General features: G+C 36.5%; 1 protein-coding gene across 1 annotated transcript; it reads right to left on the bottom strand.

The window, feature by feature from the left end:
* Positions 1-2314: 2314 nt before the first annotated feature.
* MS4A13 (membrane spanning 4-domains A13) lies at positions 2315-13698 on the bottom strand. The gene is made up of 6 exons (XM_074337094.1): positions 13684-13698; positions 12829-12969; positions 9325-9381; positions 8238-8357; positions 4324-4423; positions 2315-2715 (listed from the first exon to the last, which is right to left on the bottom strand). The coding sequence occupies exons 1-6, from the start codon at positions 13696-13698 to the stop codon at positions 2618-2620; spliced, it is 531 nt and encodes a 176-aa protein (XP_074193195.1). The 3' UTR covers positions 2315-2617.
* Between the last annotated feature and the right edge of the window lie 294 nt (positions 13699-13992).

Raw genomic sequence — 13992 nt, 5'->3', positions numbered from 1 at the left:
AATTTTCTTAAATAAATACTCCTCAATTTTCTGTATGTTTTTGTAAATGTCCAGAATATTTAAAAGATTTCTCATTGACAATTTTGTCCAGTTTCACCGTTTCTTTTTAGAGAGATTTGCCGTACCCTCACTCAGCCATTCTGGAAGCCCCACACATTGCCTATTCTTGGAAAACCTTTTCCACGCAGTTTCATAGTTACTTTTGCACTTCAGTTAGTCCCTTCTTAGAGTAGTTTTCCCTTACCATCCTATGTAAAATAATGTTTGCCTATTTCCTTACTCTGTTTTAGTTTATGCCATAATACTTTTCCATATCCTAAAATTAGTGTGTGTGTGTGTTTATTGTCTTTCTCCTCCACTGAAATGCAAGCTCCCTGATGCTAGGGATGTTATCTTGATAAGCATTGCATCCTTAGTGCCTATTGCAATGCCTAGTAAATAGTAGGCCCTCTATAAATATTTGTGAAAGAATGAATGAATGGTAATTTTAAGCTTCTGAGAAAATAATCACTCTCATAAACTTGTACTTTGAATTATTACAGCATTTCAGGATGTTATGAAAGTCGCAATTACAGTTGACCCTTGACCAACACAAGTTTGTACTGCATGGCCTACTTGTATAAGTATTTGCTTTCAATAAATATATTGGAAAGGTTTTTTTGAGATTTGTGATAATTTGAAAAAAAATCACAAATGAACTGCATAGACTAGATATAGTAAAAAAATTAAGAAAAAGTTCTGCATGTCACAATGCATAAAATATACATAGATACTAGTCTATTCTATCATTTACTACCCTAAAATATGCACAAATATATTATAAAAAATTAAAATGTATCAAAACTTATGCATAACAACACTTATAGATTGTACGTGGCACCATTCACAGTCGAGAAAAGTGTGAACAAACATAAAGATGCAGTATTAAATCCTAACTGCATAAAATTAACTGTAGTACATACTGTTTTTCATCATGTTTAATGCAACACCATAAATCTTGAATAACATCATGGGACCCATACGATGAGCCACCAGTGATGCTGGAAGTACTCCCAAGAAGCAGAGTAAAGTTACAACATTACAAGAAAAAGTTGAATTGTTTGATGTTTACTGTAGATTGAGGTCTGCAGCTGTAGTTGCCCACCATTTCAAAATAAATGAATTCAGCGTAAGGACCATTGTAAGAAAAAGAAAGGAAATTCATGAAGCCATAGCTGCAGCTATGCCGGCAGGTGCAAACACTTGCACATTTTGTGAAATATCTTTTTATCTTGTATTAAAAGTGTAGTTTTTATGTGGGTGCAGGATTGCTATTAGAAAGGCATACTCTAATATGATTCAAGAAAAAGCAAAGTCATTATATGACAAATGAAAGCAAAAGGAAGGTGAGAAATCTAAAGCTGGAGAATTTAATGCCCACAAAGGATGGTTTGATAATTTTAAAAAGTGGTTTGGCTTTAAATAATGTCAAGATAACAGAAGAAGTAGCTTCTTTGACCAAGAGGCAGATGAATTCCCAGATGCCATTAAGGAGAAAGGATGTCTGCCTGAACAGGTTTTTAATGCAGATAAAAGTGCCCTATTCTATTAAAAAGCAAACAAACAAACAAGAAAGCCACAAAGGACATTTATTAGGAGGGAAGACAAGCAAGCACCAGGATTTAAAGTAGGAAGGGATAGACTGACTTGACTGTTTTGTGCAAACGCAGTCAGGTTTATGATCAGGCCTCCCCTTATCTAACGCTGGAGCCTCAAAGGGGAAAAATACACACCAGTTGCCAGTCTTCTGGTTGTACAACAAGAACGCTGGACAAGAACGCTTTCTCTGGATTGATTCCATCAATGCTTTCCCCTGCAGTCAGGAAGTACCTTGCCAGTAAGTGATGGCCTTTTAAAGTTCTTTTAATTTTGTACAACGCCCCTGGCCACCCAGAACCCCATGAGTTCAACCCTGAAGGTGTGGAAGTAGTCTACTTGCCCCCAAACACGACGTCGCTAATTCGGCCTCTAGATCAGGGGTCATAGGGACCGTTAAGGATCATTACACACGGTACTCTATGGAAAGGGTTGTCAATGTTATGAAGAGAACCCCGATGGAGAGAACATCAGGAAAGTCTGGAAGGATTACACCTTGAAGGTACCATCGTCGTTATGAGAAAAGCCATGAAAGACACCAAGCGGAAACATCAAGTCTTCTGCTGGAGAAGACTGTGGGCAGATGTTGTGCATGACGTCACAGGAGCAGAGCCAATGAAGGAAATCATGAAATAGACCATGATATGGCAGGTGGGGGGTGAAGGGCTTCGAGATGGGGACCTTGGAGAAATCCAGGAGCTAATAGACACCACACCAGAGGAATGAACAGAAGATAACTTGACAGAGCTAAATGCTTCCAAACCAGCACCAGACGATGAGGAAGAAGATCTGGAAGAAGCAGCCCAGAAAACAAACTGACGTGAGACAATGTGGCAGAAGCAGGCTTCGACTATCAAGGCTGCTTTTGACTTCCTTTGTGACGTGGCCCTTCTATGGCACGGGCGCTGCAACTAAAGCAAATGGTGGGAGAACGATTGGCTCCTTACAGAAACATTTTTAGAGCAACAAAAAAGCAAACTAGTCAGGCAGAAATTGCAGTGTATTTCCACAAATTTACATGGTCTGTGCCTGCCTCTCGGGCCTCTGCCTCCTCTGAGACAGTGAGAGCAGCCTCCCTCCCTTCATCCTTGACCCACTCACTGTGAAGATGACAAGAACAGACCCTTCTGACGACCCACCTCCGCTTCATGAGTAGTAAATACCCATCATGCCACACACTGAGTAAGCGTGTGTGTGTGTGTGTGAGTGTGTGTGTTGTGAACTATACGACAAGACCTGTATGTGACGTTTTTGTGTCGTCGTCATTGTCACCTAAATATTGTCACATAGAACATTGTGTACAAGACTTAGATGGAAGTGGATAGCCTATCCTAACACAGGCATAGGTGAGTGATATTTAATATAACATTAATACTGTGTTAGTTTTCTTACTGTTTTACAACTTTGCTTTCAAAGAATGACATTACTGTACAGTATGCCTGTCTTTCTCATAATTGGAGAAACTGCATATCAGCCTATCACCACAGGGAAATGGTTTTTTAAAAAATGTAACAGTGTTTCCAATACTGTAATATGAATATGACTATAATGCTGTATGCCATAAAATTTTATAAGGATTCATTCCTTAGTATATAGGCTAGACTACTGTGAAGCAATTGTATCAATTACACCAAAATGCAATCACATTGCTGCTTCTCTGTTATCAGTGCATGAGTCTTCGTACCTGTAAATAAATATGACTTTCTTTTCCACATGGTCTTTTCACTTTTGATGTCTAGTGTTAGTAATATGTATAACATCTATGTATTACTACGTGTATAAGACAATATTGATGCAGGTGCTCATAGACAGGCAATTCAGCTTGTAAATCGATGACAAACTTATGGTATCGATACGGTACAGTACAGCACTGTAAACGTATTTTCTTTCCCTTTTGGTTTTCTTAATACTATTCTCTTTTCTCTAGCTTTCTTTATTGTGAGAATACAGTATATAATGCATATGACATACAAAATATGTGTCAATCGACTGTTTATGTTGTCAAGAAGGCCTCTGCTGAACAGAAGTAAAGTTTTCAGGGAGTCAAAAGCTACATGCAGATTTTTGACTGTGTGTGGGGAGGGGTCAGTACCCTAAGCCCTGCATTGTTCAAGCGCCAACCGTACACTTCTAGAATCCTCTACCTACAGAAATACTAGTCTTATATATAAAGATATATATGTACTGGGTGTTCACTGCATTGCTGTCTATAATTTTAAAAAGTTGGAAAACTATGCCATGCTAGAGGAATGTTAAATTCCAAGACAAAGTATGATGCCATAAAAGGCATTGTTTAGATGTGTTTTATAATGGAGAGATTTGTATGATAGTTGAGAAAAATGCAAGTGACCAAACAATATGAGTATGGTCACACCATTAGTAAAAGTGAAAACTGTGTGTGTGTGTGTGTGTGTGTCTTTTTGTGTAGATTTACATGTGTAGGTCTGATGAGGACTACATTAAGAAGACAATACCTTTTTACTCCATATTTTTTTACTTTTTTATTTACAGTTGCATGTATTACTTTTGTAATTTTATAAACAATAAAGAAAAAATTAAGAAGTAAAGGGAATATTGTGACATATTCCATTTTTATTCTAAACACATGGTATTAGTGCATTGCATGTCCTCATAGAGTGTGCTTACTAGAAATCAAAATCTCATGATATGCCAGAGAGAGAGAAACACTTACCAAATCAATAAAGCTGAAGATGGAGTACGTACATGCAATACCTAATTCCAAGGGGTAGGAGAAGAGTAAAATACGTGACACCTCCCTCCCAAGTTTCTGAAACAGAAAATAGGGAGAAATCTTGCATTATTATCTTTAGTAAGTGCAAATATGTTCAAGGAAGGAGCACCTAGTATGAGAGTCAAGGAAAAGGAAAACAGGAAGAATAAATAAGTCTTCTTTCACCATTTGATTTCCCTAAGCATCTCTACCCCTTTGCCGTCTGCTCCACTGTTCCTAGTCTTGATTCCCTCAGTTCATTGTCTGCAGCTTCCATCCTGGCTCTTCATCACTCATCCTTCTTTTTGCACTTCCTACACTTCCTCACTTCCATCCTTCTCTTTACTATGGAGTCCCTGGCACAGCTCTAGCCAAATGCTTCAGTCAGTAGGTTTGACTTTTCTGTCTCCAATGATAAAATGGCTACCAAGAGATTTTATCAAGCAGTTCTCAGGTATTAAAATAGCTATGATTAATTACGAACTCACTTAAATATACATGTGTGGTGATAAAAATCTCACGTAGAAATTGCTGTAATATCACTTGGAAGAATAAGTAAATTAAAAAAAGAGTTCAAAGGGCAACATTTCACTGGGAAGTACAAGGTGACTGTGATTTCTGAGGTAAATAATGCAGACCCCTTCTGTTGCTCCCTAAAAGATATTTTTAACTGCATATCAGGGTGAATGATATTGGTACTAATCCTGAAGATAAAGGTAGTTTTTGTGCTGAGTGTGGGAAGAGAATGATATTCATACCTAGAAAGAATAACATCATAATTCTTTCTCCTTCCATTCCTTCTCTTCCTTTTTTTTTTTTGTTGGCTTTATTTAATATCTTTTATATGAAATAAACTATGAGGTTGTAGGAATCAGATGGTAAGAATGAAATGACAACAATAAATCCTGTTTTTACAAGGTTTATGTTGAAGTAGAAAAGACAGAAAGATAGTAGGAGGTAACAGATGATAAGGTTAAATATGTCATAATGGATAAAAACTTGCTCAGTAATTATAGGGGACGGGAGGTTTACCCGAAGCCATTCATATCTGGGAGGGCTTCATAAAGAAGTAGAACCTTTGAAATAAGAGTAGGACTGAGAAAAGTGAAGTGGGAAAGCAACATTTTAGGCAGCTTTAATTTACTTGTTTCTTTGTAAACTTTCTTGTTCCAGAAATAATTTAGCATAAATTAGAAGTGTGACAAAATAATTAAGAAATGAAGACAATACAGAACCAACAATAGAGCTAAAATACATATCATATGATCTGTGGTTTGATAATGTGAGCAAAAAACTGAATACAAGAATGAACATAACATGTTTGAGAAAATGATAAAACAAGTTCAACTCAGATATAGTGTTCATTCATGTGTGATATTATAATAACAGCAAGGTAAATAAAAGATTGTAGAGGGTTTGAAATGGCAAGGCAAAGAATTCTGATTTAATTTTGTTGGTAGAAACACAATTTGAACATTTTTTTTTTTTTTAATTAAATTTATTGGGGTGACAATTGTTAGTAAAATTACATAGATTTCAGGTGTACAATTCTGTATTACATCATCTATAAATCCCATTGTATGTTCATCACCCAGAGTCAGTTCTTCCATCACCATATATTCGATCCCCCTTACCCTCACCTCCCCCCCCCACCCCCCTTACATTTTAGCTGGGAAGTACTTGTGACCTCTTAGCTGGCAAGATTGTAAAAAATCATTTTGCCCATATTCCTTAATTTATAAGTTAGTGTTATTCTCAGACAATCTCTCCCTCTGAAAGTGGCAAGACATCTGCCAGAGAAGTTCAAATAGGAAAGCAACAGAGTATGACTGAGTTCTCCACACATAAGTTAAGCCTCTGTATCCAGCTCAAATCAGCAAATGTCCCTTTTTTGCTTAAGGCAATTAGGGTTGTATTTCCTGTCACTTACAACCAAGCGAGTCCTATTTAATACAAATTTAAGTAAATAATAAACAATATTTGGTAATTGGGAAGAAGTGAAAAGAGAAGGGGGAAGGGTTACGTACATCACGGTTTTGAGCCTATGAGATTGAAATAAGGGAGTTTTGCAGTCGAGTATTTTTGAGTAAGTAGATATTTTCCATTTTATATCTGTTGAGTTTGAGATGATGGCAACCGAAGCTTATCCAAGTAGAAAAGTCAAGCTGGCCATTAAAAAAACAGGCCTGGAGTTTGGGAGACAGGCAAAGCAGTTAACTACTAACAGGTTGTGTTAGCGTTTTCTCCATGGACACATAAAGAAACTAAGGAACAAGGAAATTAAGAAACTCCTCCCAGGGCTCACATACAGTGAGTGCGGAAGACAGTGTTGGAATAAAGGCGTCTGGTTCTGGATTTATACTGCTTACCATTTTGCTGTATGAGGAGTGTATTTCAAAGGCATGCACTTTGGATGCTAACTGAATCTACCTGTGAACACCGATAACTTGATGAGTTTGTGGATTTAGCCAAGCCACTTGCTTATGATAGAAAGGTTGGCATGTGGAGAATCCTGTAAAACGCTGGCTGCCTTAGTAAATGTAGGTGTATAATTCTATAATGCCTCTAGGAAAGACAGTAGGTCCGGGATGTAGGTGAAATATACAAGTTCATTTTGTGTAATTAATCACAGCAAACAAAGCTGAAACTGTGTGTTTGGGAGATTGTGAAACTGATTGTTAATACTGAGTTCAGGTCAGATAAATACAGTCTAGAATGGTCTGTAATAGTGTTTGTAAAATGTAGGTCTTGGCAGTTATGCCATATTATCTTAAACGGATGATTATAAGCTTATGAATAAGACTGTTAAGCTAAAATAACTTGAAGTAACTCTAAACTTAATAACTTAATTCCTCCCTCCCTATCTTTGGCTCCCAAAATTAGAATTGAAGATTTCTAGATGGAATTTTCAGGGCAAGTGGAGAATTTTCTTATGATCTATAGGGAAAATCTGATGCATGCTTATTTAAAGCAATACATACTTCATTACGCACAATGGATTTGGGGTGTTGGTGCATCTTCTTTCCTCAGCTCATTGTCCCCTAGGCTTTTGTGTTACATGCTTGGATTCAGCCCGCTGATGGTCCCCTTTATAATATACAATATACTTGCAGGTGTGGAGCGGGGGTATATGGGGGGAGCAGGAAGTTTATCCCTCATCTACAGGGACTCTTCTACTCATTAGAATTATTTTTGAATTAAAACTTTCAAATTGTTATCTGTTTTGTTCTGTTGTTCAGTAACAAAGAGGAGTTCCACTCCAAGCTGTTCTCATTTTAAGTGGAAGATTTTTGTAAGTAATGATAGAGTCTTTTGCAGCACTAATAATGTGTGACTCTAAATTTAAGGCCAACACAATTGAAATAAATCTCTTGGGATATCAGTAAAGATATTCACATTAATTTACTATGCAAGGACTTAAAGAAAAATTCCTGTGAGGCACAAAAATAGGCTGTGCATAAAAAACTCTATGTTAAATCAGAAATTACTAGGTGTTTATAATTTCAACCATATGCATCAATAGCTGAATTCTTTTGTTGATTTTGGGAATGGTTTTAAGGTCTAAGATTATACTTTCATTAAGAGAACCATTAGTGATCCCATGCCTAATGTAGATAAACTTACCACTGAAGCCTTCAAATTATTTACTTGTTTATTTTAACTGGGCATGTCAAGAATTCAAACATTCTATTAATATTTACAAAAAATCATGTTAGAATTATTGTTGAATTAGAACTGTCAATCAAGAGCTTACTCTTAAATCAAAGAATTTTGTGAGGACCAATGCAAGCCATTTTACCTCCCAAGGCCTTGAAACCTCTGAAAAGAATCTTTTTGAAGTTAACATGCCTCTATAGAATTGGTCACTTACCGCTTGTCCATAATTCCTATATGACACAGAATGAAAACTAGACAACTCAATTGCTATGAAAACTGTTGCAATAATTGTAGTAATTATGCAGATAATGTTGATGACCAAAGCACATATAACCTGAAAAGAAGATACAGGGGACATTTACTATATTCAGAATGAACGCTTTAGTTAGACAGTTTGTCTTGCTGAAAAAAATCATCTAGTTAAAACCTGGATCTAGTTTCTGAAGCTTTAGAAGTGTTGGTATGCTTGCCATTATTGTTCTGGTTTACGTGCAATCCAGTCAATCAGGAGAAAACACTAAAACATCATTACACCACTAAGCATAAATCTTCCATTTGGCTCAAAAATATTGTATTTTACAATCTTCTGAGTCAGTTGGAAGGAAGCCTTATACGTGTAAGATATCATTTGAACAAAAGGATTTCCACTGCAAAAAGAAAAGAAAGATGGAAAATGACTTCTCATAGAAACAAGCCAAATAAGAATCAATGGTTTTTAATCCTGGGTTTTCATTCTCTAGGAAAAATCCATCAATACCTTTGGATATCAATTTGTTATTTGTATAATTATGAGATGAATTAATTTCTGAGATATCATTTAGCTCTAAGATTCTAAGATTTTTTTTCTTCCCAATATCTTTCCTCTTATACCATAGATGGATCTTTATTCTGGACACATCCTCTATTTTGTTACAAGACACAATCTTGTTCTCAAAGTGGATAGTTAGGAAAATGAAGTTTTACAGCAGTATTATGTCTATATATAAAGGCATTAGGTTTTATTACATTTTTTTCTAATAGTAAAGTTTATACGCTGTTAAAAGAAGGTAGACCACTAAACCAAAAAACTAAACAAAACAAAAACCTGTATTTAAATTTAGAAACCTTTACATAATCATGAATCTAATATAGCATGTTTGCCTACATTAAATTATGTGCTTCTGGACTTTCACTTAATTCCTTCATTTATTTTACAAGTAGGGTAGATTTCTTCATTGTTTAGATACTCGCTGTTTTTTCATTAAAAACTATTTAGCTTAGTGACAAGTGATTTCTAGGGTACCCTAAACATTTCAACTTACCAGGCGTTGAGTTGGAAACTTTGTTACTCTTATTAAGACGACTCCTGAAATGATAAACTGGATATAAAAATATATATTTATAAATATTCATTAGAATGTATTTTTAACTCCCTCTTCTAAGTCAATTATTTTTATAATACTAAGAGTAACAAAAAATAAAAAAGGTTTAGTCGAAGGAGTCAGGACAAGTTTCCATCACACAGTAATGAATTGAAGGTAATAGTTGGGTCACTGATAACAGAAATGTATGGGGGACAGTGGGCAGGACCCAGGTTGTGGTATATGACTTAAGCTGTCCTGAATCAGAGGCCAAGTTGGCTTCTATCTGAGCATGCTTTCTGAACTCATTCAATTATTACTTCTAATGCTGTCCTTCCCGATGAAATGATGCCACTAATTATAATTACTACTGTATACGTATCCAGATGTGAAAACAAGTAGTCCATGAATCTATTCCAAGTTGTGTTTGCATAAAATATACCTCTTAACTGGGACTGTAGCACTGTTAAGGTACCAGCTGCTGTTCATGTGTTTGTTTTTAAAAAGAGGTTCCATTATTTAATACCAGGCTACTCTGTCTATTTCCCAGAAGTATAAAGGGATGCCGTATTTTTTGAAGGTGGGCTGCACAAGTCTCTTGCGATATTCCTTTTGTCTTATCTGTTTTAGTGACTTTGAGGAAGATGCAAGTAAAAGGCTAATTTGTGGGAAAATGGTATTCATGCTATACACCATATATAGAAAAGCCAAACCTGAAGCTTACTAACTCCTCAAGGATAACTCAAATTTACATACTAGCACTTCACTCTGTAACAAGCTGAGATTTCCAAAGAGGTACATAGTGAAGGTAAGAGCTAGTTCAGAATATAAAGTGAAAATACCTTGTGAATTTTAAACTAGAATGCTCTCTAACCAACTCACCAAACCATGGGCTTTAAAAAATACCTTTCAAAGTTTATGACCTAAATGAGAAGGTTTGCATTGGATCAAACTTAATAGAAAATTTAGATAATTTATTCCTGGAGCTAAATGTGCTATTTTTATAATATGAACAATTAAACACTGAAGGATGTAAATCACATATCTGGATTTTGTCCACAAATTCACTATTTTTCTCCTATAGTTTTCCAACACAATGCTTTGACACTTGTGAGAATGTATAAAGGCAGGTATCTCCTGGGGGCTCCTGCGCTCACTATAGCCCTCTCCAGTGGTGAGCAGCTTATCTCCTCTAGCCCTTAGACCATTGGTTGTCAGCTTGGGGTAAGTGGTTTCCTTTCTCTTATTGTTATTTCCAACCTTTCTCTCTCCTCCAGCTTTGAATCAAGTGTCGTCAGATTCTATCACCCACTATCCCTCTTGGTTGAAGTCATCTGTGGACCCCTTGGTTGCTGTTCTTGTTCTAGGTGTGTTTTTTTCCTCCTAGGTGGTTTCAATTCTATCTATCTATCTATCTATCTATCTATCTATCTATCTATCTATCTATCTATCTATCTATCTATCAATCATCTATCTCTGTCTCATCTCATCTCATCTCCTCCTCTCCTCTCCTCTCCTCTCCTCTCCTCTCCTCTCCTCTCCTCTCCTCTCCTCTCCTCTCCTCTCCTCTCCTCTCCTCTCCTCACCTCACCTCACCTCACCTCATCTCTTAATCCTTCCTAATGTCAATATGTCTATATATAATCCTCCTAATACCCTGGGCTTGTAGTTCTTTGAATTTATCTCCTCCAACCCTGTGACTCCATCCTATTTCAGTCACTCACTCTCATAAGCATTCTCTTGTCCTTGTTTCTGCCAATAAGTGTAACACCTTTCAAATCTCAATTTCAAGTATACCATCTGACCACCACATTCTATCTTTCTGGCTCATGCCCTATAGTATTACAACTCTAACAATCCTTTGACCCCATCTGGATCTATAATCTGAGCCCCTCACCTCTGTTATATTCTCTCCTTCACTAGCTTAAATTCCATGGTTAACCACTACAAACACTCATTTACATACACTCTCAACTCCTTTGCACCTTTCTTGTTTGATGAAAGTTGCATGGTTAAACCGAAATCCTGATTAAATGCAGTTCTTCTTACTGCATGTCTGAGCCCATGCAGCCAATCATGGCCTGAGGAAGATACACAACGATCTTGACCCATCTCACTATAAGCTTAAGTGAGCACTTAATGCTGCATGAAAGTCAAACTGATTTTCCACAATACATGCACTGTCCCACTTTTCCTAGATGATTATTTCACATTCTCTCCTCCTCAAACAATCAATTCATTCTCCCATTCACACTCTCAGCTTATGCATTGCTTTCTAATTCACTGAAATATCTGAAGCCATTGGAAGAAAAGTTCCACAAGCTCCCAACATCCCATCTACCCACCGGTCAAACTTTGTCCTCCTTCTCTGGTCCTCTACCTTTCCCTCCTGTTATCTACCTTGGCACGATTTACATTAAAGGTGGGTAACTCTTTGTTATGGAGGTTGCCCTAAGCATTGTAGGATGTTTAGGAGCATCTGTGGTCTCTGTCCACTAGATGCCCACCCCCAGCTGTGAAAACCAAAATTGTCTCCAGACATTACCAAATGTCCTCTGAGTTGCAAAATCACCTCTAGTTAAGACCCATTGGTAAAGATGAACTGTGTATTAAAATTTATCATCTCTTGTCTACACAAGTACACGATTCTAATAATCCCTCCCTCCCACCATTTATCTCATATCAATTCTCTCTTCTGATTCAGTCCCCTCAACAAAAGACGTGATACTTCCAACTTACTGAAACAAACAAACTCTCTCTTGACCCTAATTCCCTCCAGCTGCCACCTCATTTCTCTATACCACCTTACACCAAAGTCCTTAAAGGAGCTGTCTGTATTTGCTGTCAGTAATTCCTCTTCTCCCATTATTTTTTAAACCAATGCCAGGCAGGCTTTTGCCCCACCATTCCATTGAAACTACTTGTCAGGTTTACTACTGGCCTCCATATTGCTAAACCCAATAATCAGCCCTTGTCTTATTTGACGAAATAACATAATTTAACATAGTGCATCTTTCCCTATTGTTCACTTGGGATGTTATACTCTTCAGATTTTCCTACTATCTTATGGCTATGTAGAAACCACAGAAAAGTGCAGGTAATGACAAATTTAGAAAATGTGTGAGTGTAGACTCATTGTGTGAGGAAGCTAAGATATGAAAATTAATCATGCTAATAGACATTATGGTTAAGATTCTTAATTTTTCACATGTCTAAGGGCAATCCAACCTATGGTTGTCATTGTGTATTCACTCCCGTATCCACATCTCTTGTAATAGCACTAGTAAATTAAAAGTGCTAAAAATAATTTGTTGAAAAAGGAATTTGATTTTGAATGAATTACCAACATGGGTTTCATTACATAATTCTCCTGAAAACTTTGTTTAGAAACTACTCCCTATCTTCCATTAGGGGCATGCATATTATTTACTGAATAATTAAATCATACAAATGCATTCTACTCACAATAATTCCCCATAAAACACATCCTGTTTTGTAAGTTAGGGGTTCATATGTCCCAAATTTTCCTTTACTCTGTCCGATGTACAAAATCAATAGTAAATACCACATGAGAACATGAAAGATGCCAATCAAAATCTGGATAGCCTGTAAGAAGAGAATGCTATTAGTACTGAAACGATGTAATTTATAACATAATTCCAATAAGTGTTAACTATAAGAAACATTTAATACTTTTATAAAAGCTAAAAGTAAAACAGCAACACATTTACTCATGTATTTCCTGGATTGGGTTACCCCAAAAGAAAGCCCTAACCAGGAAATACTGAGGTTTACCAAATAGGAGTCAACTATACTTGGAGCATCAGACTGCTCAGTAATAATTCTGGCCAATTCTCCATAAGAAAGTTGAAAATCTGATGCTACTACTGGCTATTCTCCCAACCTATCAAGTAATGGCATGAGAGGAGAATACTGAGGGTACTTGAGAGAAAATGTGGTTACTAATCTGCTCATATTTGGATATAGGTAGCCACATATCCAGTATTTTCTTGTATGTTAGTAATTTATTAAGGATGAATCACTTTTTGAATCTTATAAAGGCTGGATTTACTTTTTCTTCAAGGCATACTTGGTGTGGATCTTTGTCACAAGCATGCTGTGGTGAGGTACAGTCCAACACAGAGATACGAAGAATACCCAAGTAGACTTGCTTGCACAAGGTATTCCTATTGGCTAGGGGATGGGCATGAGATCAGTTAAAATGTATAGTACGCAATCAATATAAAAAAGCACACAAATTTTACCCTTTTGACTTAATGAAATCTGCCCCTTTCCAGATCCAAGAATATTCCTTATTACATTGAAGTAGTGCATGATCCTGAATTTAGTCAAAGTGAAGTCTTACTTACCCCTAACACAAGTGCATCTGCTGTAGAGATTTTTGAACACACACATGGAGCCATATTATCAGCATTTCCTCTAGATGATGATGTCTCTCATCTTTAGTGATATTTTTAGTAGCAAATTTCTACAAAACAATACAAAACACACATACATGCTTTGCTCAAAAGAAAATACTTAAGTTTGATTCTTTCATTATTTTGCAACCACCTTCCCAAACTCTGAAGCAATCACTTTCTTCTTTCCATGCCTTCAGTTTTAGAAGCA

Source organism: Rhinolophus sinicus, linkage group LG06 (genome assembly GCF_036562045.2).
Source record: "Rhinolophus sinicus isolate RSC01 linkage group LG06, ASM3656204v1, whole genome shotgun sequence".
Taxonomy (NCBI): domain Eukaryota; kingdom Metazoa; phylum Chordata; class Mammalia; order Chiroptera; family Rhinolophidae; genus Rhinolophus; species Rhinolophus sinicus.
The sequence above is the reverse complement of the archived record's forward strand: the minus strand, read 5'-3'. Positions and strand labels throughout refer to the sequence as shown.